Here is a 26,798-nt window from a genome sequence, read left to right as displayed (position 1 = left end):
CACCGAGTGCCACGCACTCTGCACCACCCGCTCTCCACTACACATGCAGTCCTTTGTGGTCACTCTCAAACTTATTTTTAGAAGAACATTTGAAATTCGTTTTACAACTTACGGTTAGATTGTTGATGCCCTCGGAGAATGCGCCTATCTGTCTCACTGTCCCTTCTGAGTCTTCCATCTGCAATGAACATACCATGACATGACTACTCATTTGCAATAATTTCAAGGAAAGTACAGCAAAATGAACACAAATCTAAGAAGAAATAGTGCAAGTGGTACTGAACGGGATAGGAGCAACAGAACACTCCTGTTGCATCTCCTCCCACTAATGCAACTGGATGTTAAAGATGAGAAGAAACACTTTACTGGCACATGTAGCCTAATGCTCTGATGTTGATAATGGCACCAGCAGACTGTTACTTAGAAGGCAATATTCAGATGCATGCCCTCATACTGAAAAGGCTAAGGAGTATGAGCTGTCCGTTCCTCACTTGTTTTAATACATAAATTTCCTTAATACTGAGATGGTATAACATAGGTAAAAATAGCACAGGCTTTGAAACCAGCCGGGCAGGTTAGAATCCCAGTGATGCTACCAGCTCTTCTATCTTGTGTAAGTTACTTAACCATTCTGTGTCTCAGTTTCCTTATCTCTAAAATGAGGATAACAATACTCCCCACGTATTAGGATTACCCTGAACATTAACACGTTACATGCTTAGGGTAGTGCCTGGGATGTAGTAAGCAATCTGTTAAGTGCTCACTTTTATCATTATATTATTATCTTTATTTGTAGGCATTTAAGGAAAATGTCTTTGGTTAGTAGACACAGTGCACTAAGTTTTCATTTAGTGTTTCAGTACTGGAAGAACTTTTTTTTTTTTTGTGGTACACGGGCCTCTCACTGTTGTGGCCTCTCCCATTGCGGAGCACAGGCTCCGGACGCGCAGGCTCAGCAGCCATGGCTCACGGGCCCAGCCGCTCCGCGGCATGTGGGATCCTCCCGGACCGGGGCACGAACCCGTGTCCCCTGCATCGGCAGGCAGACTCTCAACCACTGCGCCACCAGGGAAGCCCAATACTGGAAGAACTTTAAAACAGGTATACAGGGTTACGTTTACCTGCTCTAACCGGTCCAAGTCGTCCTCATCATACAGGTGCATGTCCAAACCAGGCTTAAATCCTTTCTTAGATGTACCTCCTGAGGCCTGTCCCAATTCCATTGGACAAACATATTCCTCCCCATCTTCCTGTTTCTTCTTTCTCAGATTCCCAAAATTGCTGAAGGTAAGTTTCTTTGGCTTTAAAAGAAAAGCAAATAAAAACATCCAGGGACTTGATAAAATTCATATGAAAAGGACCAATAACACGTATAATTTAATTATTCACACTACAGAGAAAAGCAATTGGATGATTAAGTGGGTATAAGAGAAACAAAGGCATCCTAGGCATATGACTGACATCCAAATGTGATAAAGGATCCTTATTATGACTCTCAGAAGATTAAGCTTGTCCTCCTTATTCATACCAACTAGCTGGGTAGTCACTGTGAAAAGCAAAATATGCCAAGAGCCTTAGTTTTGATAGACAGACCTTAATGCAATGAGATTTCTCAGGGCTGAATTCAATTTTGCAAGGTTTTCTAATCTAAGATCAGCAAAAGAAAATGGCCATTACTGTATTTTCTTTTTGGGTGAGGCTATGATTATCCTGTATGCCTATTATGCTTCCATAACAGGACTGGTAACTGCTGAAAAGAAACCCGCTCTACTGGAGAGAGAATTTCCAGTGAGAGAAGAGAAACTCCATCTTTTCACTGGATAGTCCCTGAGACTATATGTTAAAAGGGGATGGTGATCAGGCCGACGCTGAGAATTTAAATAGAACAGAATCTCTCAGAGGTTTCAAATTTGGTACATCATCATTTTTTTTTTTTTTTTTTTTTTTTTTTTTTTTTGCGGTACGCGGGCCTCTCACTGCTGCGGCCTCTCCCGTTGCGGAGCACAGGCTCTGGACACGCAGGCTCAGCGGCCATGGTTCACGGGCCCAGCCGCTCTGCGGCACGTGGGATCCTCCCGGACCGGGGCACGAACCCGTGTCCCCTGCATCGGCAGGCGGACTCTCAACCACTGCGCCACCAGGGAAGCCCCTAAATCTGGTACATCTTTTAAGGGAGAAAGGGAGCTAAAGAGGAAGTGTCGGGTAGGTAAAAGTGGTTTAAAAAAAAAAAGTTTGTGGAGGAGCCACATCTGTGGAGGAATCAGTAAACCCTACCTCTACATTCCGTTAGTTGAGATAACGGACTCAGAAGAGCTCACGGAAGAGTGATTTAAAGAAGAAAAAGTGATCTGAATTTGGTATGATCCATGAATCCAGGTAAATCTGGAGATACCCATTCTCTGCTGGTCTACTGTGGATCATTTCTTTGTTTTTTTTTTGCGGTACGCGGGCCTCTCACTGTTGTGGCCCCTCCCGCTGCGGAACACAGGCTCCGGACGCGCAGGCTCAGCAGCCATGGCTCACGGGCCCAGCCGCTCCGCAGCATGTGGGATCCTCCTGGACTGGGGCACAAACCCGTGTCCCCTGCATCGGCAGGTGGACTCTCAACCACTGCGCCACCAGGGAAGCCCTGTGGATCATTTCTGAATTATCTTTTCCTAGCTTGCAAGGCTGGTTAATGATAAGTATGAGAAGAAATCCTCCTCTTATGCTTGATTTATCCATAGGATAACTGCAATCAATACTGGGCCCAAGTCATGGGCTTTCTGCATTGGCGAAACATCAATTATAGAAGCCAACATCAGGTTCCTTATATTGTTAACTCTAATAAAATAAATGATTTGAGCAAAGATTCCCCCCAGAAGGAAACCTTCAAAAATGCATTTTCCTAATTACTCTTAAAGATGCATTTACCTTCAACCCATCCACAAAACTTAGTAAACCTCAGAAAATGGGATAGCCAGGTAACAGTCAAAACTGAGCCTTTGCTAAAGGCAACTATTAAATGGTAGGAGCTTGAACCAACCTTCACTTTGGCAGTAGCTGTCAAAAGTACATAATCTGGTAACTCCATGGCATCCCGCTTCTGGTGTTGGGCCTCAGCACCGATCAGAAGGTTGAAATGAGTGGCCAAATGTCTTCGCAGCAGGGTCTTGCTTGGTGGGATGTTCAGTAACTGAGCCATTGTTTCCACATTAAAACGAGGTTCTAGAACCTACAGGAAAAAATAAGATTCTTTAAGACACCAGGTATCATACATGTCTGCACTGTGCTCTATAATCTGCAAAGCTCTTCCACTTAGTTATCTCCAATGGCCCTCTCAACAGCCCAGTGAGATAGACTATGGACTTTGATCTTCAATTTAAATATCTTTTCTTTGTTTTGCCTAAGCTAGTGAGAAGTAGAGCTGGTCCTGACATCCAGGCATTACAAAGCTGGGGCTTCTGCCTCTCTGAAGTGGTACCTTTGGGAGCCAACTCCTTATGCAACATCAACGTGCAGAAATATAGTCCGTATCTCTGCAGGGATTTTAAAACATGATCATATGAGAGCCAGTGGCCAGATGTTATCCAACATGAAAGAGGATAATAAAAGAGAAATGGGTTTAAATCCAATCTCGAGTTATATGATATAAGTAAAAACTATGGGACAGAATACTCTGAAAGTAAAGATTCACTAGAAATGTTGCAGGAGAGTTCAGTTAGATGACTTTAGGATCATGACCAGCCAACAGGTAAGAGCCTACTCATTAGACTGATGGAAACACAATGATAAGAAGTCGGTTTTAAATGAAAACAGAGTTTTACCATGAGCCCACCATGGACACCACTGCCTCTGAGATTGGGGGCATATTCCGCCAAGTCCACGGAGCGCAGCCACTCCATCACGCGATGATTGGTCCACTGCTGAACCTCTGATGGGGTGATGCTATTCTGTGGGAACAAACCACCACCCAGAGCTTCAGTCACTGACTATGGGGTTCCAAATATTAAACCTGCATGCTCGTTCTGAAGATCCTGCCTCATGCAGCGGAGTTGTTCTACATCCCACTAAATGTTGATAGAGAAAAAGGTAAAAAGGTGTTTGCTAGTTTGAATTCTCTTTTAAGGAACCTGTGTCCCAGAGTTTTAAGTTTCTTGCATTCTAATAAAGCAGGGCTTTAGGAAAGGTAGTCTTTACAGTGATTTAACTTTGGGGCTTAAGGAGGCAAGAAAATAAAATACACCCAAGAAAGGAGGAAGGAAAACTAGAACACAATCCTTGGCTTCAGTTATACAGGCAGAACCATCCCGGGGGGAAAGGAAGGAATATAGGAAGACAAAGCCTCAGAAGTAAATGAGGCTGGATTCGAGGCTCTGAGGGAACCAGATGCTTTCCTTCCCTGAAGGCTCCAAGAGGAAATGGGTCTTAGTGTCTCCACACGGGCAGTCACATGCACGGAATGTGTATGCTGTGTAAACCACAACCTCAGATGCTACCTCGTCAGAGGGTCGCCTCCGCAGACAGTTTGGTTCAAAGTTATTGATCCTTAGGACTTGGATGGCCCTCTTGATACTGAGATGATGGAGCACGCTCATGACCTTCAAAGACAGTAAGTCATCCTGCAAAACAAAACAAAAAGAGGCGCTCACTGAGCAGACCTAGAGCAGGAGAACCTTCTCAGGGAAACCTCAGAAAACTCAATTAAAAGTAGAAGTGCACCTCTAACAATAGGCCTCAAGGGCTTGTCAGGATTTTCAAAGCTTTTATGTAGTAACAGAACTCTTTTTCCTGTGCTGAACAAAATTTTCTCTAGGACCCCAGTATACAATAGAAGGGAACCAAAATTCATGTTGTCCCAACTGAAGCTGACTTCTACCTGTTCCTCTCTCTTCCACTGAGATAAGACTGTGGGACTGCACAGCTCTGAAAAACACAGTTTGAAAAGCACTCGCTAGGCCACGACAAAAGGTGACCAGCTATGATTTGATTTGATAAAACAGATGACTGAGAGCAAGCAATGTTCACCGATGACCAAGAGCTGGTTTTCTGAGCTAAGGCACATCACAGTTTGGGGGAAAACCAGAAGAGTGCTCCTATTACACTATCCCCCCAGCCTCGAGAAATCTCTGGTTCTAGAATATTGTGCTTTATCTAGCAGACGCTGTGAACAGTTTTGGAAAAATTATATGTTAATCGATGCAAAGCTTCTGGTGAGAAGCAAGAGAGAAGAGAAATGAAGAAGTTATATGTAGCAACCTATATCACCAAGTGATTCCTTTAAGGAATAACTTTCACCAGTCTGTGGCTACTGGGAACTTTTCAAACACACCAAAACAAATTATTTTAGAAGAAGGTGATTTGGGGGAGTGGGGGGCCCGTGTCAAGATAAGCACCAATCTACTTCCAAACACACCCAGAAAATAAACAAGGAAAACATCCACTTTAGGCACACCTTACCGAGAACACATTTCTTAATACAGGAAAAAAATTAACCTATTACAGAGATATTTTAAAAATAAAATTATAAAACAGTTTAAATCCTTAAGACTACTTACTGAGGAAAAATTATTTCCTGAATTTTTTCTAGATTAGTGTCTTAAAAACAGTGCCTGAGGATAGGTTAGAAAGGGCATTTAACGTATTTTAATCTAAGATTGAGACACCCATTCAAAACATTTCCACGTGGGTTATGCATAATGTTTACAATGTAAATAAAATGTTCATTATTTTAGTTAAGGGATTTTAAAAGTAGGGATTTCTTTTAAATCAAGACACGCTTTTTTGAGGGGGGGATTTAAAAAAATCTTTTAAGTAATTTTAGATTTACAGAGGAGTTGCCAAAGATAGTACAGAGTCCCACAGACCCTTCATCCAGCTTCTTCTAATGTTAACACCTTATATAACCACAATATTCAGCAAAACTAAAAACTTAACACAGACAATAATAAAATTCAATTAAACCCAGGTTTTATTCAGATTTCACCAGTGTTTCTACTAGGTCCTTTTTCTGACCCAGGATCCAATCCAGGATACCAATTTCGAAAAGACTTTTTGTGACTTAGGATTCTGGGGTCAAATTTTCTAAGGTAATTTATTCTTTTATAGCCGCAAAGGTTATACATTTGCCTTTTGTGATTTTCAGCCTCAATTTGCTCACATTCCCACAGGAACATACCCATACCTAGATAGGCAGGCAAACAGGCACAAATGCTCTGATTTCCTACTACTTTCTAACAGTGGAAACTTGGTTAAGTTACCCAATTTCTCAATTCTTTTGTTTTCTCATCTGAAAGCTGGGGATAACAGAGTGCTGAGAACTGAGTATTAATTATGAGCAAAGTGTCTGAAAGAGTGTCTGGCACACAGTACGCAACATGCCACACGCTCGTGTTATTTTACCTTCAGTTTACATGACGTGCCCACCACGGTTCAGACTTTGGTTCAGGGATGGAGGAGAAAATGAGCTGAACCCCAAATTTCTTTGATATTGAAAAATTCCTAAATAAGTTAAGTTAGCTGTTTGAAACTTTCAACTTATTTTAACAAGATACTTGTGGTAGTCGAATCCACAAAAGGCCATTTAAATAAAAGCATCTTAGGCAGAACACTCCTAGTACCATGGAGTCTAGAACAAGTTCTCCCGGAACCCATCTTTCCCCACTGCCATAAAGTAGGGAAAAGTCCTTCTACCCATTGGACAGAGGCTAAAAATATGAAACAGTAATGAAGGAATGAGAGTGAAGGCCTATCTCTGCTTTACTCCAGTAAATCCAGCAGAACTGGTTTGAAGTGAGACAGGCTGGGGGTTTCAGGAAACAGTGCTCAAAAGTGGAAGGGAGGGCTTCCCTGGTGATGCAGTGGTTGAGAGTCTGCCTGCCGATGCAGAGGACGCGGGTTCGTGCCCCGGTCCGGGAGGATCCCATATGCTGCGGGGTGGCTGGGCCTGTGCGCCATGGCCACTGAGCCTGCACATCTGGAGCCTGTGCTCCGCAGCAAGAGAGGCCACAACAGTGAGAGGCCCGCGTACCGCAAAAAAAAAAAAAAAAAAAAAGTGGAAGGGAAGGGAAAAGAAAGTCCCAGTGGATGACAAGTCCCAGCCTTTTGAGTGGTCACTGCTTATAGGAACATATCCCTTAGAAACTGCCAGGGCTGCAAAACTCTACATTCTCTCATTTTCAACATTTTGATGACATATAATTCACATAGCATAAACTTCACCCATTGAAAGTGTACACTTCAATGTCTATGTTATTGAATATATACAAAATCAACTGTTTGGATAACTTAGTTTCAGTTAGGTTTCACATAGCTTAAATCAGGATTTCAAAATTCCCAAGGCTATTGCAATCACAACTTCAACTTAGAAAAATATGCCTGCCCCTCTCCTCAAGTTAAAACAACCCCTTCAAACTCCAGTGGAATCACTGTGAAAACACTGTATTTTGCTTACCCTATTTCTGTGTTTTTCAGAGAAAAACAGTTTTATCCCCCCCAAACCCCAGGAGTGAGTTACTTACAACAGTCATGTAATGAAGCATTCGACCATCTACCCGTCCTTCATCAAACTGGGTCTTGTATTGGGGGAGACCAATATCATCCAACCATCCTAAGGATAGAAATGAGTGTCATTAATGACCCACAGAACACCCATTCTTGTGATGAAAAAGAGAAAACCATAATTCAAAAAGAGTCATGTACCACAATGTTCACTGCAGCACTATTTACAATAGCCAGGACATGGAACCAACCTGAATGTCCATCCACAGATGAATGGATAAAGAAGATGTGGCACATATATACAATGGAATATTACTCAGCCATAAAAGGAAACGAAATTGAGTTATTTGTAGTGAGGTGGATGGACCTAGAGTCTGTCATACAGAGTGAAGTAAGTCAGAAAGAGAAAAACAAATACCGTCTGCTAACGCATATATATGGAATCTAAAAAAAAAAAAAGAAATGGTACTGATGAACCTAGTTGCAGGGCAGGAATAAAGAGGTAGACATAGAGAGTGGACTTGAGGACATAGGGTGGGAGGGGGAAGCTGGGGCAAAGTGAGAGTAGCATTGACATACACACACTACCGAATGCAAAATAGTTGGCTGGTGGGAAGCAGCAGCATAGCACAGGGAGATCGGCTTGGTGTTTTGCGATGACCTAGAGGGGTGGGACGGGGAGGGCGGGAGGGAGGCTCAAGAGGGAGGGGATATGGGGACATGTGTATGCATATGGCTGATTCGCTTTGTTGTGCAACATAAACTAACACAGTATGTGAAGCAATTATACTCCAATAAAGATCTATTAAAAAAACCAAAAAACCAAAACAACAAAAAAGAAAAAGCAGCTGTGTGTGTGTGTGTGTGTGTGTGTGTGTGTGTGTGTGTGTGTGTATAAAATTCATTCATTCACTCATTCATGAATTTAAAACCTCTTACTAGTGACCCAGTTGAAATCCAGCTTTCCATGATTGGTTTCTTCTTCGGATCCCAGGGCTTGCAGTGCCAGCTGGAGTTTCTTTCGATGAAGTAAATGCTTGATTCCAAGTTCCTGAATTAATAAAAAGAAACACTGGCATTACAACTCTGTCAACATGGGCTGGATGCCACTGGCAAAGGATGCAAGTTCCTCGAAAATCAAGCCAGCATTGAAGACCCAATAATTACATTAAATCAGAATACTAACCCAGGCTGTAAAATGTTGCTGAACAAAAGGCCCCTAGAAAGACCACCGCAGTTGTTTTAGTGGTATGTTAGATATTCCCCACTAGGCTCCTTCCTTTGCAAGATAGGAACTGTAGCATGCATAACAGAAATTCTACCCCTATTTTGTACTAAATGTTTTGTACTAAATGGGAAGAAATGTTAAATAGCTGGACATTAAGTGTCGGGCTCTTTTTTTCCCTTTTGCAAAGTGAAATTGAATTGCATATATTACACTGAGAAGACGGACCAATGATAAAACCACAGAATGGTTTTGAGAAATATGAACTGAAACTTTATTATATGTCTATATAATTATTTTTTCATTAAAATGCCCAGTGGCTTAAGTGTTTCATAAGGAATCATTAAGACCAGGTCCTCCCTTTAAGTCCATGAGATAAAATAATCATGAAGCAGGAAACTCAGACTTTTTCTAGAATACTTACTGGCTCTACCCACTCCCCTTTCTGGAATATAAAACAAATCTACATTCATATTCCTCTCTCTCTCTCTCTCCATTGTGCAAACAAAATAGAGAAGCATTCACCTTCTCTAGATCTTGTTGAGAAGCCTGCAAAAGTGTTTGGCCAGATGCAATCCAGCGCTTGCCAGAGTTCAGGTAGGACCCCAAGCCCTGTTCCACAAGCCAATTGCAAACCTGTTCCTTGGTCCACTTGGCAAATGGCATATCCAAGTCACTACAGGAAAATGAACAATCGCATGAAAAACAATTAAAAGCCAATCCGCTAAGTTACCATCAGGGCTGAACAACTGCATATTCAATAGACATGGAGATTCCCTGGTGATACACATTTGACTATGGGAAGCCTAATTTTTAGTACATATTTGGTGGAGTAAGTGATACTGGAGATGAAAGCTCCCTTGTAAGACTACAGTCTTCATGTCAAACAAAACCACTAAAGATTCATCATGATTTAACATGTTTTATAGAAGAAGACTGAGTTAAACCAACAGCTCAAGTTATTATACTACTTTCAGCTAATGTTGTTTAGAGATTGAATTTACAATCAGAAAACACTAGGCCAGACTGAAAGAAACTCAAGTCTAACTTGAATTAACTTTAGTAGAATTACGGTTTCTCTCCAGATGGTATTCAATGAGAAGAGGGCAATATGCCATCACTGAGAATGAGAAAGTACAATCAAAGCAAATTTCTGCTTTCTTTTACTATTTTTTAATTAATTAATTTTTTTCTATCAAAGTATAGTTGACTTACAATGTTGTGTTAGTTTCTTTTACTGTTTTTACAAGTAGTGTTCCTGTTTGGAAAAAAAATGTGGCGATGAACAAATTTTTTTTTTTTTTAAACAGCACAAGCAAGTCCTCTACTGTGTACAAAGAGAACATATGGCAAATGAGACTGTTTGGTATTTGAAGAAGGCCAAAGAGAGTTTCCTCCTTGATGAAACTTGTGCCCAGCATTCTGCCTGGGTGGGAAGGACCATGTGTAAAAGGTTTCTAGCCCATTATCATCTTAAAAGATTTAGTATCAATGATTTGTGCTATATATTTGCCAACTCCATCCTCTTTTATGTTGAGCAAATCAACACAGCAGTTCCAAAACAGCCCTAAACTGTGATAAGGGTGTAGGAAAAGTTCTTAGAGTCTTAATAGATAAAAACATTACACAGTCCTGATAAATTAAAGAATTCGGATAGAATGTATGTCTTTTAAGTGTTTTCACAGACTGTATCAATTACTAATGTTTACTGAACAGTTATTATTTGCCAGATACTTAACACACGTTAACTCATTTAATCGTCACAATCATCTTTTGGGGTAAGTACTAATTCATACTATGGGAAACAGAGGCGCAGAGCATGGGAGTAATTGCTCAAGGCCACTCAGCTTGTAGGAAGCGGTGAAGCCAGAAATCAGGTCCAAGCAGTCTGTCTCTGGAACCTATTCTTTTTCTTTTTAAAGGAAAGTACAGCTGAGTCAGTGTTGTGTTAATTTCCAGTGTACAGCAAAGTAATTCAGGTATACACATATATCTATATATATATTACTTTTTCATATTCGTTTCCATTCTGCTTTATTACAGGCTGTTGAATATAGTTCCCTGTGCTACACAGTAGGACCTTGTTGTTTATCCATCCTACATATAATGGTTTGCATCTGCTAATCCCAAACTCCCAATCCATCCCTCCCCCGCCTCCCCTCCCCCTTGGCAACCACAAGTCTGTAGAACCTATTCTTAACCACTATGCTATCCCATCTTTCCAGAGCTATGCTTTAGAGTACTAATAACTGTTTTCTATGTAAAATTTAAGAGCCATTCTAGTACAGATGCTGCTGATACTTTAGCTCTGGGTCCTCACCTAGCTCACAGAGCCTTCATCTTCTGTACAGTTTTTCACCAACCACAGCCAAATTGCACTGCTCTAAAGATGATGGAGCCTTCCACAAGGCACAGCAGTAAGCAATAGATTTGACTGTCTAACCCAGGGTCAATACTAACACCACAGGTGCTCACGAGACCTTGATGCTTGGGTAGAGATGCAAAAGACCATTTGTTTGACTGTTCTTACCTGTTAGATTGTCCCAAATCTCGAGACCAACCCAATCGGGGTCCTGCAGTTGCCCTTGTCCCTCCTCTTTTGAATTCAGGCTCAGACATGTCATCTGGGTTAAATGTAGTTGATTGACTTCTCCTAAGTCTGAAAAGAAGACACAGCACATTAGACCTGAGGAAGCCTTCGACTTTAATCAGAACATTTTAAACTGACGCTTACGTATGGTTAGAATAGACATTTGGATTTAAACTTTAACTGAGATTCAATGAGTTAATGAATCCCAATTGCCATCCATAGAAGGATCACAAAAGCCTTACAATTTCGTAACTATTTTCAGCCGATTTTCCATTTACTCCTACATTTGAGCCACATATAAGACAAAGCTCTGTTACTTACTTTCCAAAGAGTCTCATGATACCCCTAGATTTCTTTTTGGAATCCGGCGATGGTGGTGATATCTGGAAGGGACTGCTCCCCTGTGGATCTTTTGGCTGAGACGACACACCAGCCAGATCTAAGTGCTCAGGTGTCTCCTTCTCTGTTTCAGCTGTTCCAAGAACAGGATACAAACTTGGTGAATTTTAAAATATGGAATGAACATGACTAGATGTTAACCTCCTTGGTTTAAGCAACTGTTAAGAATTCTTCTTCTGTTGGTCTATAAACCAGTGACTTACAAAGAACACCCTGCAAATATTAAAAATGGAACACAAATCTATGTTCTGCTCTACAGCCTACTCTACTGTGTACCAAGTTCATTAACTTACAAATTACAACTTCTTCGAGATTCAAAGGTGGGATAGGATTACCATATTCTTTCCTTGACTGATCTGAATTCGTAATGAGATTATACTCAATCTTGCTACAGCACTTGGTACTGTTGACTACCTCCTCCAAAACTGTCATCTCCTTTAGCTTCCTGACATGACATGCTTCTAGATCTGTCATCTGAAAGTTTCTTTGCTGTACCACTGTTTTCTCTTCTTCTTCCACTCCAAGATTCTGTCCTGGGCTCCCTCTGCAGGATCTTTTGACAAGCTCACGCACTCTATGCTCAGCACGAAATGATGGCTTTGCTCATTTATAAGCAGCTGGTATCAGAATCTCTGAGCCTAATAATCTCTCTCCCCAGCTTCAGTATCTGAATGTCTGTGGATATTCCCAATTTGATGTGCCAGGGATATCTTGGACTCAACAAATCCATCCAATTTTCCTGAGAGTCTTCTCTTACATTTTTGTATTTCATATTGCATTAATACTAGTTCATTTTCTCCCTGTTATTCCAGTCCAAACTCTTTGTCATTTTCTTTTCATTCCCTCCTTTCCTTTGGCATTTACATCAAATTGTTTACCAAGTCCTGGCAATTTTTCATATAAGAAATGTATTCCTATTTATAATGTAATGTTTCAGACACTGAGAGAAGAATGAACTGGGTCTTCATAAATTTTTCATTTGACATAAATCAATGCCAGTTGATTCTGCCATAAAACAATAACATCCAAGTCTGCTACTCTCAGACCTCCTTGCATCAACTATCCTAGTTCTTTTAGCTGTCTTTTAACAGACGATCCCACACTAGCAAACACAAGGAATGCTGTTTCCTCAATGTGAGAATGTGCACTTTTATATAGCAAAGTAAAAGTTGTACAAAAACCACAGGGACAGTGTTTCAGCAAGATCTAAAAGTTGCAGAGGCTGACTTTTCTATGAAGCAGAGCTGTGATTACAGGTTATGGTAAGCAGCATTTGCCTCTTAGCGTTGACAATGTGTTTCTTCTAAGAAAGATGCAAAAACATTTGAAAATAGTTGTCTGAAGAGATCATTTTTGTTCACCTTGTGTTCGTTCTGGACATTTAAGGGTACAGAGAGAGAGAGAAGTCACCTTTGCTGATCTACATGAATACCTCTGTGGATATCTATACAAGGTAATAGGACCTATTGGGAAAACCCAAAAGAACATTTCCATTCAAACCCTACAGCCACGACGGTTACAGGTGTCCCTGAAAATGCTGCCCAGCCCAGCTTTATTTTAAAAGCATCCTGTTTTTATTTTTATTTTGAGGATTTTTTCCCCTACTGTATTCTGCCCTTTAAAGAGGAAAACTGAGCTTCCCCTCTCCTAAAATCGCTTTGGGGGTGACTCCTCAGATATCACATCAAGTTACCTCTGCTGTCACTAAATGTCACCCGCATCTTCAAAGCAATAATGCGTCAGAAGAATGTTCCCCTAAGAGAAGTCAGTCTAAAATGAACGTCTTCAATGTCTTCCACAGACCTGTTTGGCTAAAAACATTTCTTTCTGGAGGCTGGGGAAACGTTACCATGGAGAAGGAGTCGCAAGGCCCTGCGAGTTAGTGTGATGTGATATGTGCTTTGGGGTGAAGGAGCTGGATTTATGACACCAGGGCACTCCTGCCCTGCACTCGGATGGCCGCTGGGCACATCTAGGTCCTCGCAGAGCTGCTCGCAAGGTGCCATTAGCATGGGTTACAGCAGCGCTTAGGCTCGGAAGCAAAGGCTCTATAGAGAGTCCTTTTCAGCGGAAGGTGGAAGGAACACTCTGGAGTAGAGGACTCCGTTTTCTGATGCTGCCAGCTCACATTCTAGAGATGACAGACGCCCAAGAGCAGGGGTTAGCGCGGTGGGGAGCGAGGCGCCGGCGAAGGAGGCATGCGGGGTGTACGGTACCTAAGGTGGGCGCACTGGCGCTTCGCTTACGGTCTTCAGAAATCCCAACAACGCACACAATCACACGCAGCCCAATGGAGAGAACACAGGGGAGTGACAAAATGAGACACAGATCAAACTCCTACTCATAAAATACACACACTGGGAGGGAGGGTGGGCACCGCACTGTGCTTCCGACGCTATACACAGACTCCATTAGCAGTGTCAATATGGGGTTAATTTTATCCTCTTTCGGAATAGATGGGAAACTGCTTGTAATGACGTCAGAGAGAATCACGGTTTTTGGTCTTTCCTCTAAGTTTACACCCAGAACAGAGAGCAGGGTGAGAAAGTCCACACTATCTTTACCTCTGAATTAAGCCCATGGAAGCATTTTTTGCTAACTTTTCCCCCAAGTCATTCACCGTCATTTCTGAGAAAGAGAAATGTACAAATAGATGAATAAGGGAAAAGACAGATCTTTTCCTCATTCTGGAAGAATTAAGGCAAAGGCATTTTGGCCACACATACCCAAGTTTGGCGCACTTGCTGTCCTCTTGTTACTTTTGATTTTAAAAAAGCCGCGACCAAAGGAAGATCTGGTTTTTCGAGTGCCAAAGGGATTGTCATCCACAGAGGCATCATGTCCCGGAGCTTTGTGAGGGAGGCTCCCAAATGGGCTACTTTCTACCAGAGCTTTAGCCTGAAAGAAAAGTGATAATAAATGTGACACAGCACGAATGTGCATCATTATTAGGACATGCCCGGCACAGTACTAAATATGTTACAAACATGATTTTATTAAAAGAATAACTGAACTAACAAATTGATTACGAATGTCACATGCCTTGTTAGAAGTTAAAAAAGGTCAGTTCTGAAAGCTACTTAAGGAACAACAACAAAGACATGTTCATCGCTGATCTTAATCTATGTATTTAGGGCTTTAAATATTTAGGACAGATTTAGACATTCTCAAATTTTATTTTCATTTTATTTGCCTCATAGACATGGAGATAAAATATTATGTAACTAGCAGTAGATTTCCTACTTTTCTATCATTTATGACAAAGATTTGGCTATGATATAGTTCTCAGTCTTTATAACTACATCGGTAGAAGCCCAATATAATGTAATTATTCTATAAAGTAGGCATTAGTCCCAAGCTTCTATACAAGCAGTATAAAGAGTTTCTACTCCAGTTATTTTAAATATTCCTCTCAAAGAATTAATAATAAAATGAAAGCAAAATCAGCAACTGTTTAAAATATGTATTTTTTGAAACAGGATTCTGGGTTATATTCACATCTTGCCTGTGAGTTACCAAACATGGATCACCAGTTTCAAAGACTGCGATACGTTCAGATACGCTTAACTAAACCCACTAAAATGAAATTTTTCTTGATGGATTCAGAAGCCACTTCAGATCTTTGCAATATCTCAGGATCGTTTTCAAGAACTTCAATTGTGATTTTTAAATACAGGCATACCTCATTTTATTGCATCTCGCTTTATTGTGCCTCGTAGATACTGTGTTTTTACAAACTGAAAGTTTGTGGCAACCCTGCATTGGTGCCATTTTTCCAAGAGCTTTTGCTCATTTTGTGTCCCTATGTCACATTTTGGTAATTCTCACAATATTTCAAACTTTTTCATTATTATTATATGGAGACCTGTGACATGACTTTTGATGTTACTATTGCAAAAAGATTACAACTTGCTGAAGGCTCAGATGAGAGTTAGCATTTTTCAGCAATAAAGCACTTTTTAATGAAGGTATGTACATTGCCTTTTTTTACACATACTGCGACCGCAGATGTCACAGACTACAGTATAGTGTAAACATAAATTTTATATGCATTGGGAAACCAAAAACTTTGTGTGACTCACTTTATTGCAACATTTATTTTATTGCAATATTTGCATTATTATGGTGGCCTGGACCTGCACCTGCAATATCTCCGAGGTATGCCTGTAGCTTATTTTTGAGATTTTGGTTATTTGAATTGGCAGTTATAGTAACATGGTCTCTTATATTGTTTTAGTACTATCCAAGGATTCTTTTGTTTGCATGTTCTCATTTCTTGAACATCTCTTGTCCTCTCTTTCTTTTTTGCAGAAGTGGAGAGAAGGGTGAGGGGATACGGGCTTTTAAGGTGGTTATTTTCCTCTATATATCTACCATTCATAGTAACTAAAAATGTACAAATGCCACAATGCAGTGGTACTGTTATCTATGTCTTAATGCTGATGCCAAAATCATTTCACACCACTTACTGAATTAGCAAGACAAAAAGAACAACGGCTTGAATTACAGCTGTGTCCACTGTCTGTGTTTCGTCAGTTATATCTATATCGCGACTCAAGGCACTAAGAGCCAACAGTCAAGGGACTGCATCTGGGGATAGTATGTCTACCGGACTGTGACCTGGGCAAGGTTAATGGCCGAAAATCAGACGAAAGAAGAACCAGAGCCCATGCCGATGATGCGTTTAAAAATACCAGAATGTTAGCTGTAGATGGACAGTGGCTATATAAAATAAACAGCTGGTGATCTTTCTAAGAAGGGCTTTCTGTGAAGTCTAAGGAAGGCCGGGTATGGTCATTATGATCATCAAATAGCGTGAATGAAAAGTTTGGGGCTTTGTTTTTTTCAATAACTTACTGAGGTGAAAGTCATATAACATAAAAGTAACTATTTTAATATTCTTTTTCCCTTTTTTTTTTTAAACCCCACATTTGTTTATTTATTTATTTTTGGCTGTGTTGGGTCTTCGTTTCTGTGCGAGGGCTTTCTCTAGTTGTGGCAAGCGGGGGCCACTCTTCATCACAGTGGGCGGGCCTCTCACTATCGCGGCCTCTCTTATTGCGGAGCACAGGCTCCAGACGTGCAGGCTCAGTAGTTGTGGCTCACAGGCCTAGTTGCTCCACAGCATGTGGGATCTTCCCAGACCAAGGCTCGAACCAGCGTCCCCCGCATTAGCAGGCAGTTTCTCAACCACTGCGCCACCAGGGAAGCCCCAAAAGTAACTATTTTAAAGTGAGTAATTCTGTGGCATTTATCACATTCACAGTGTTGTGTAACCAACACCTCTATCTAGTTCCAAAACATTTCCATCATTCTAAAGTAAAACTTACTCACTAAGTAGTTTCTCCCCACTCCTCTCTTGCCAACCTCTGGCAACCATCAGTCTGTGTTCTATCTCTACGGATTTACTTATTCTAGTATTTCACATAGATGGATTCATGTCATATGTGATCTTTTGTGTTGGGCTTCATTCATTTGGCATGTTTTGCAGATTCTGAGAGTTTTGGTTTATTGGAGACATTTAAGCAGTCTTATGTATCACGTATTAAGCAGTCTTATGTATTATGTATTAAGAAGTCTACTATGTATATTAGAACTCCCAAATATTTTTACATTGTAATCTGGACATAAAAATTACCTCTGAAGGCTTCAGAATAGACTCCTTTTCCTGTTCAAAACAAGAACAGTATTTAAGATTGTTATAGGAATCCTTTATCTAGTCAGAATTTCTCACATATATATAATTCAACAAATTAAAATCAATTTACATCTATTCCTAAGGTACAAAATCTCACCTTCATTTATTTCCTACAATGTTTTATTAAAGTCTCCACTTTGGGCTTTACTTTCAATCTTTTATACTCATATTTCTTAATATTTATCATTAACTATGGTATCTAATAATTTTCCATTATTGAAACCACAAACAGGAAAAGATGAAGATTCCTAAATGTTTTCTTCTCAGGGTAACAGACAGAAAAAAACACAGGACCAACCCCGTCTGATGACTCTTTCTTCAGATTGCCCAGGCTGCTAGACTTTTGCAGACTTGAAGTTCTAAAAATAACAATAATAACAATTATCATTAATAATAAGTGGCTCTGGTGTCCCTGTTTCTAAGTAGAATGCCTGGGAAAGAAACTAAGATTGTATGTGAGTGGAAACCTGGAAATAAAAGAAAATCTGGATTTAGGCAGTCACTTATGTGCTTAACTAAATTATAATGTTCAGTTCTTTTAAAAGCAGGGGTGGTTAACGGCCCTGCCAATAACTCTAAATGTTCCGCACATGTCAGAATAGCTGGAAAAACACTTAGGACTATCCTGTGATGTAAATATTTGAAAATAAACCAGTGTTTTCCATGGACTAGTGGCGTATCCATTGCAAATACACATTCACACCAAGTCTTTTAAAATATTCGTGTACTTTTTATATATAATCCTCCTAATGAAAATACAGGACAGACGTTTTACTTTCCAATTTACAAAGGAATCAATTTTCTGCGTCCGGCAAAGCACTTCATTTTACAGTTCTAATCAAGCATCATAGAGGAACCCCTATTGTTGCCTATAATAACTCACTTACAATCCTAGTAAAGGCCAAGTGACAGTGTGAACATCTGGACAGCCTTTCTCTTTCACATAAGTAGCATTCAATTATACGGAGCTGGTGTTACTCAAAAACTGAAGGCAGGAGTACGTGACCAGTTTAAAAACAGAGGGAAAAAAGTAACATCTTTGCTCTAAGACACAGAATAATATACTACACCAACAAAACCTTTACAAGGCATTTCTCATGTATTTATGTGTAAATAAGTTGCTAGAAATGTCGACTACCAAATACAGTAAAAGATAATGGAGAGCAAAGAAAAGATCTCAATTTGGAGTACTGCTCTGAAAACAGATTTTCCTAATGTAATACAGACATTAACTTGGATAAACTTAGCTATTAGGTCAGCTTATTAAGTTGAAAGTGCGAAAAACCATGGCAGCCTTGCCAGCCATCGCATCATTCTCTGCGATGCTTTTCTGATACACTTATATCCAGAATATAAGTCAGTACAAAAATGAAATTAAAAGCACTGAACTTCAAATGAAAACTGATGAAGAAAGGCTATGATGGCAGAAACCTGGCACGAGATAATGGTAAAAGAGCCAGTGTTGATGTGTTACTTTCCAAACCCCACTCCACGCCCCCCGACCCGATCATTACGGCTGCATTAGTTCATTCATGCCTCAGAGTCATTTGCTTTTAATACTAGTCATTGTTAGTGTAACAGAAGCTTCCTCTTTCCCAAGCATCAATCATATTTTTTTTACATTTGATAAAACAGAACTTACGAAAGACTATCGCATAGTTGAGTTTCAACAGCAGAACCAAGGATTAGTTTTCCATCACTAAAATATTAAAGAAAAAAGGTATTTATGAGCTTCATGAAAAAAAAAAAAGACCATACATATTCCAACTGAACAGAACTGTCAAAAACAAAAAACTATGCAAGGACAGTTACTTCTCTATTTTTTGATATTCTATTTAATTTTACTTGATCTAATTGTAAGATTAGGCAATTAATTTGGGAAGATGGTCCCCCCAATTCTATTTGCCTACAGAGAAACTACTGTATCCCTCTCCTGTCTCCTACACAGCGTCTTCCAAACAGCCTCAGGCACATACATGACTGCCTCTATTCTGCTTGCAATCCTTTGATGGCCACCTATGACCTAGGATATAAAATCCAAGTTCCCTAAAATCCCTCTCTAACCTAATCAGCATACCTCCCCAGCCTCATCTCCAGTTACTTCCTACTTCACACCTTCTATTTTAATAATACAGAACTGCACGGGGTTCCCTGGTACAAGTCTTGCTGTTTCTTGCTTCTCTGGGTAAAAGATTATGTCTGAAAATAAATGCAGTGCAGCCCTGCTTTTGGTGGATCTACTTTTCTGGGTATTTATATCGTAGTGTTAGATCATAAACGACATATACTTCTCCTCAAATGAAGTCTCTGGCTTAGGAGGTAATTTCGCTTTTTCAGAAGTTTCCAAGCCTTTAGATGCTGGCAATAATGAAGGGATTGAAACTTGCAAGATGCTGGTGTGGAACTGTAATATAATAAAAGGCCAAAAATCAATCCAACAAACAAACAAAACACAAGCCACAGAGTAACAAAAAATAAATAAGACAATTAAGTGGTCTATTTGTGGCTAAAATTGCATACACCTGTGTTTAGAACTCTATTCTTATATTTATAAAATGGTTTCAGGATGTAAACATCTGTAAATGTTAATCAGAGAAAACATTCTGGAAGAAAGTAATTTTTGAACTTGCTTCTGAAGAAGACACCGAATATTGAGAATAAGACATAATAAATACCATTAAGTAAGTTAATAGTAAAATCTAACAACTTTAAGCCCCAGTTGAAATCTTGGCCTTGACACACTTGCCTAAGTGACCTTGACCTTAGGCAATCACTTAACTGCCTTAAACTTAGGCAAGTCAGTTTTCTCCTCTGTAAAATGACAATGACAATGCCTACCTTACAGGGTTGCAATGATTTTAGATGAGATTTGGTTAAAGAGCTTCGTAAACAGAGCACTGTTTCCATTTTAATTTCTACTATTAGTCTAATATAGAACATTGGTCAAGCCAGTTAATTATTATTCTATATGTGAACAAGCTGACTAACTTTGATGAACAGAATTGACAAAAGGTGTAATTAAAACAAATGATAGTAGACTTTGTGGCTACACTACTTAAACCACGTTGATTAATAGTAACAATATTATAGCAAAAACAACAAAAAAAACATAATACATTTCCCCCCAGAAATGCTTTGTATATCCTAAGGATGGATTTGGTCAAAGGATGTCTAAACACTGGTTTTCAGTCATTTCTGACAACCACTCCACGAAGCAATAAATGAAACACTTCAAAAAATATTCCAGTAAAAAAATGAGTGAACGCACTTCTGCAAGTCAACCAATCTGAGATAGCTCTTGGCTTCTGCGAGTCAGCTAGTCAGGTAGGGACTCACACCAGGAACACACTTCTGAGTGCCAACCAGTCAACAACAGTCTCGCCTTCACAACCACACACAGCTGCCGTCAACTCACTCCTGCCTCTGAAAGCCCAACCCCTGAGCTCCCAGCATCCTAAAAACCCTCCATATGATCCACTCAAAGAGAATGTCCTTGACCAGCAAAGCTCACTTACTTAAATAAGCAATAAATTCAGCTTTGTGATTTCTGTTTCAGTTACTGAGTGGTATTCTCACCCTGTGATACTATAAAAGGTTATAAAATGTGCAGCCTGTTAAAGTAACCAGACTGGGCACAAGATGGAGTCACTCATGCTAAGCCCCATGTTAGCACGCCTGAAAATAACTAAATTTTCTCTGCTTGGCTCTCCCAGAAAAGGAAGGCCTAGGTCAACCAGTCAGCACTTCCTGCTCAGCACAAGTTACCTGGCTGGGCCCCAACACCTCTCTTTGCTCCATGTAAGGAAATGACCCTGCTTTAACCGATCAGCAAATGCCAAGTAAGACTTCGCTGTTCCTGCTCCCTTCCACCTACAAAAGTCAAGGGGATGCTGCTAGATTCATGAATCGCTGAGTAAAGCCAACAAGATCTTTAAAATTTACTCAGTTGAATTTTGTTCCTTAACAAGTTGTATTATTATAAAATAGATTACTTCACTATCAATTTTTTCAGTTTGAATCTTTACGATTCATCCTGGGCAATTTATTTAGGCACCATCCCCGTTTCCTGAAGTGCATGTACTTCCTTGGGTTCCTAATCACAGGGAAAAATAGCTACACTAGCAGACTGACCCATGCTCTTCATTTCCTTTCAAACTTTAGGGCTTTCACTCCATGCTCAAATCACCCTCCTGGCTTTTCTTTTAAAATGTGGCTGAACACCCTCAGTCCTCCTCAAATCATTCTTATTCCAAACTAAAAATCTGTGATTAAACTACAATTCACATAGCAGACTTCTTTTGGTAAGGATATGAGATTATCTAGGTGTCTCCTATGTAAAAGCAGCCTCTTTCTATAAATGTAGCACATGCCTTGGCTACCATACATTATTTTTTTCTTTCAGTATAAATATTTACCAATGAGGGGATTTCTGATGGTGAGCCACAGCCACCCCCTGCCTCTGCAGGAGACCCTCCAACGCTAGCAGATAAAGAAACAGAAGCCAAAGACCTGGTTAGCAGGAAAGTCAGCACTGGAACTGAGGACTTTTGACTGCAGGTACCACCCACACACTTCCAAGTCTTCTGTCTCTCTCAAGGTCCAGCCCTGTCTTCTGAAGAGAGACCGTGTGGCTGACAGGGTCTTGGTGCTCTGGCCGGGTGTCAGGCCTGAGCCTCTGAGATGGGAGAGCTGAGTTCAGGACACTGATCCACCAGAGACCTCCCGGCCCCATGGAATACCAAGCAGCAAAAGCTCTCCCAGAGATCTCCATCTCAACACGAAGACCCAGCTCCACTCAACAGCCAGCAAGCAACAGTGCTGGACACCCCATGCCAAACAACTAGCAAGACAGGAACACAACCCCACCCATTAGCAGAGAGGCTGCCTAAAATCATAATAAGTTCACAGTCACCCCAAAACACACCATCAGACGTGGGCCTGCCCACCAGAAAGAAAAGATCCAGCCTCATCCACCAGAACACAGGCACCAGTCCCCTCCACCAGGAAGCCTACACAACCCACTGAATCAACCTTACCCACTGGGAGCAGACATCAAAAACAATGGGAACTACGAACATGCAGCCTGTGAAACGGAGACCCCAAACACAGTAAGTTAAGCAAAATGAGAAGACAGAGAAATACACAGCAGATGAAGGAGCAAGGTAAAAACTCACCAGACCAAACAAATGAAGAGGAAATAGGCAGTCTACCTGAAAAAGAATTCAGAATAATGATAGTAAAGATGATCCAAAATCTTGGAAATAGAATGGAGAAAATACAAGAAACGTTTAACAAGGGCCTAGAAGATAAAGAGCAAAGAAAGTTAATAGTAAGAACTAGAAGTAACTAAAGAGCAAAGAAACAATGATGAACAACACAATAAATGAAATTAAAAATTCTTTAAAAGGAATCAATAGCAGAATAACTGAGGCAGAAGAATGGATAAGTGACCTGGAAGATAAAATAGTGGAAATAACTACCACAGAGCAGAATAAAGAAAAAAGAAAGAAAAGAATTGAGGACAATCTCAGAGACCTCTGGGATAACATTAAATGCACCAACATTTGAAATATAGGGGTCCCAGAAGAAGAAGAGAAAAAAAAGGGACTGAGAAAATATCTGAAGAGATTATAGTTGAAAACGTCCCTAATATGAGTAAAGAAATAGTCAATCAAGTACAGAAAGCGCAGAGTACCATACAGGATAAATCCAAGGAGAAAAACGCCAAGACACATATTAATCAAACTATCAAAAATTAAATATAAAGAAAAAATACTAAAAGCAGCAAGGGAAAAGCAACAATTAACACACAAGGGAATCCCCATAAGGTTAACAGCTGACCTTTCAGCAGAAACTCTGCAAGCCAGAAGGGAGTGGCAGGACATATTTAAAGTGATGAAAGGGAAAAACCTACAACTAAGATTACTGTACCCAGCAAGGACCTCATTCAGATTCGACGGAGAAATCAAAACCTTTACAGATAAGCAAAAGCTAACATGATTCAGCACCACCAAACCAGCTCTACAACAAATGCTAAAGGAACTTCTCTAGGCAGGACACACAAGAGAAGGAAAAGCCTTACAATAACAAACCCAAAACAATTAAGGAAATGCTAATAGGAACATATATATCGATAACTACCTTAAATGTAAATGGATTAAATGCTCCAACCAAAAGACATAAACTGGCTGAATGGATACAAAAACAAGACCTGTACATATGCTATCTACAAGAGACCCACTTCAGACCTAGGGACACATACAGACTGAAAGTGAGGGGATGGAAAACAGATATGCCATGCAAATGGAAATCAAAAGAAAGCTGGAGTACCAATTCTCATATCAGACAAAATAGACATTAAAATAAAGACTATTACAAGAGACAAAGAAGGACACTACATAATGATCAAGGGATCAATCCAAGAAGAAGAGATAACAATTGTAAATATTTATGCACCCAACATAGGAAGCACCTCAATACATAAGGCAAATGCTAACAGCCATAAAAGGGGAAATCGACAGTAACACATTCATAGTAGGGGACTTTAACACCCCACTTTCACCAATGGACAGATCATCCAGACAGAAAATAAATAAGGAAATACAAGCTTTAACTGATACATTAAACAAGATGGATTTAATTGATATTTATACGATAATCCATCCAAAACCAGCAGATTACACTTTCTTCTCAAGTGCTCATGGAACATTCTCAAGGCTAGATCATATCTTGGATCACAAATCAAGGCTTGGTAAATTTAAGAAAATTGAAATCATATCAAGTATCTTTTCCAACCACAATGCTATGAGACTAGATATCAATTACAGGAAAGAATCTGTAAAAAATACAAATACATGGAGGCTAAACAATACACTACTAAATAATCACTGAAAAAATCAAAGAGGAAATCAAAAAATATCTAGAAACAAATGACAATAAAAACATGACAACCCAAAACCTGTGGGATGCAGCAAAAGCAGTTCTAAGAGGGAAGTTTATAGCAAAACAATCCTATCTCAAGAAACAAGAAACAACTCAAATAAAACACCTAACCTTACACTTAAAGCAATTAGAGAAAGAACCAAAAAAATCCCAAAGTTAGCAGAAGGAAAGAAATCATAAAGATCAGATCAGAAATAAATGAAAAGAAACGAAGGAAATGATAGCAAAGATCAATAAAACTAAAAGCTGGTTCTTTGAGAAGATAAACAAAATTGATAAACCATTAGCCAGACTCATCAAGAAAAAAAGGGAGAAGACTCAAATCAATAGAATTCAGAACGAAAAAGGAGAAGTAACAACTGATATTGCAGAAATACAAAGGATCATGAGAGATTACTACAAGCAACTATATGCCAATAAAATGGATGGCCTGGAAGAAATGGACAAATTCTTAGAAAAGCACAACTTTCTGAGACTGAACCAGGAAGAAATAGAAAATTTAAACAGACCAATCACAAGCACTGAAATTGAAACTGTGATTAAAAATCTTCCAACAAACAAAACCCCAGCACCAGATGGTTTCACAGGCAAATTCTATCAAACATTTAGAGAAGAGCTAACAGCTATCCTTCTCAAACTCTTCCAAAATATAGCAGAGGGAGGAACACTCCCAAACTCATTCCACGAGGCCACCATCACCCTGATACCAAAACCAGACAAAGATGCCACAAAAAAAGAAAACTCCAGGCCAATATCACTGATGAACACAGATGCCAAAATCCTCAACAAAATACTAGCAAACAGAATCCAACAGCACATTAAAAGGATCATATACCATGATCAAGTGGGGTTTACCCCAGAATGCAAGGATTCTTCAATATATGCAAATCAATCAATATGATAAACCATATTAACACACTGAAGGAAAAAACCATATGATCATCTCAATAGATGCAGAAAAAGCTTTCGACAAAATTCAACACATACTCTTGATAAAAACCCTCCAGAAAGTAGGCATAGAGGGAACTTACCTCAACATAATAAAGGCCATATATGACAAACCCACGGCTAACATCATACTCAATGGTGAAAAACTGAAACCATTTCTATAAAGATCAGGAACAAGACAAGGTTGTCCACTCTCACCAATATTATTCAACATAGCTTTGGAAGTTTTAGTCACAGCAATCAGGGAAGAAAAAGAAACAAAAGGAATCCAAACTGGAAAAGGAGAAGTAAAACTGTCACTGTTTGCAAATGACACGATACTATACATAGAGAATCCTAAAGATACCGCCAGAAAACTACTAGAGCTAATCAATGAATTTGGTAAAGTAGCAGCATACAAAATTAATGCACAGAAATCTCTTGCATTCCTATACACTAATGATGCAAAATCTGAAACAAAAGTTAAGGAAACACTCCCATTTACCACTGCAACAAAAAGAATAAAATACCTAGGAATAAACCTACCAAAGGAGACAAAAGACCTGTATGCAGAAAACCATAAGACACTGATGAAAGAAATTAAAGATGATACAAACAGATGGAGAGATATATCATGTTCTTGGATTGGAAGAATCAATGCTGTGAAAATGACTATACTACCCAAAGCAATCTACAGATTCAATGCATTCCCTATCAAATTACCAATGGCATTTTTTACGGAACTAGAACAAATCATCTTATAATTTGTATGGAGACAGTAAAGACCCTGAATAGCCAAAGCAGTCTTGAGGGAAAAAAACGGAGCTGGAGGAATCAGGCTCCATGACTTCAGACTATACTACAACGCCACAGTAATCAAGACAGTATGGTACTGGCACAAAAACAGAAATATAGATCAATGCAACAGGATAGAAAGCCCAGTGATAAACCCATGCACATATGGTCACCTTATTTTTGATAAATGGGGCAAGAATATACAATGGAGAAAAGACAGCCTCTTCAATAAGTGGTGCTGGGAAAACTGGGCAGCTATATGTAAAAGAATGAAATTAGAACACTCCCTAACACCATACACAAAAATTAACTCAAAATGGATTAAAGACCTAAGTGTAAGGCCAGACACTATAGAACTCTTAGAGGAAAACATAGGCAGAACACTCTATGACACAAATCACAGCAAGATCCTTTCTGACCCACCTCCTAAAAAAATGGAAATAAAAACAAAAATAAACAAATGGGACCTAATGAAGCTTAAAAGCTTTTGCACCGCAAAAGAAACCATAAACAAGACAAAAAGGCAACCCTCAGAATGGGAGAAAATAGTTGCAAATGAAGCAACTGACAAAGGATTAATCTCCAAAATATATAAGCAGCTCATGCAGCTCAATATCAAAAAACAAACAACCCAATCCAAAAATGGGCAGAAGACCTAAAGAGACATTTCTCCAAAGAAGATATACAGACTGCCAACAAACACATGAAATGATGCTCAACATCACTAATCATTAGAGAAATGC

General features: G+C 39.7%; 1 protein-coding gene across 7 annotated transcripts in view; it reads right to left on the bottom strand.

Moving 5' to 3' along the window:
- The window catches only part of PPFIBP1 (PPFIA binding protein 1), a 177,850-nt gene that overhangs the window by 1,883 nt on the left and 149,169 nt on the right, over nt 1-26,798 (bottom strand). For 4 of the 7 annotated variants that reach the window (XM_060024499.1, XM_069541191.1, XM_069541192.1 and 1 more), the window contains 16 exons: nt 19,680-19,795; nt 19,034-19,090; nt 17,690-17,750; nt 17,332-17,361; nt 14,420-14,591; nt 13,910-13,942; nt 11,616-11,766; nt 11,235-11,363; nt 9,230-9,380; nt 8,419-8,530; nt 7,500-7,588; nt 4,479-4,601; nt 3,807-3,932; nt 3,026-3,214; nt 1,122-1,301; nt 113-178 (listed from right to left, as the gene is read on the bottom strand). In XM_060024499.1, the coding sequence (XP_059880482.1) occupies nt 113-178; nt 1,122-1,301; nt 3,026-3,214; nt 3,807-3,932; nt 4,479-4,601; nt 7,500-7,588; nt 8,419-8,530; nt 9,230-9,380; nt 11,235-11,363; nt 11,616-11,766; nt 13,910-13,942; nt 14,420-14,591; nt 17,332-17,361; nt 17,690-17,750; nt 19,034-19,090; nt 19,680-19,795 (1,785 nt within the window). The remainder of the gene's footprint in view (nt 1-112; nt 179-1,121; nt 1,302-3,025; nt 3,215-3,806; nt 3,933-4,478; nt 4,602-7,499; nt 7,589-8,418; nt 8,531-9,229; nt 9,381-11,234; nt 11,364-11,615; nt 11,767-13,909; nt 13,943-14,419; nt 14,592-17,331; nt 17,362-17,689; nt 17,751-19,033; nt 19,091-19,679; nt 19,796-26,798) is intronic. The other 3 variants (XM_069541193.1, XM_069541194.1, XM_069541195.1) reach the window with 1 other exon arrangement.

This window comes from Delphinus delphis, chromosome 11 (assembly GCF_949987515.2).
Source record: "Delphinus delphis chromosome 11, mDelDel1.2, whole genome shotgun sequence".
Lineage (NCBI taxonomy): Eukaryota > Metazoa > Chordata > Mammalia > Artiodactyla > Delphinidae > Delphinus > Delphinus delphis.
The sequence above is the reverse complement of the archived record's forward strand: the minus strand, read 5'-3'. Positions and strand labels throughout refer to the sequence as shown.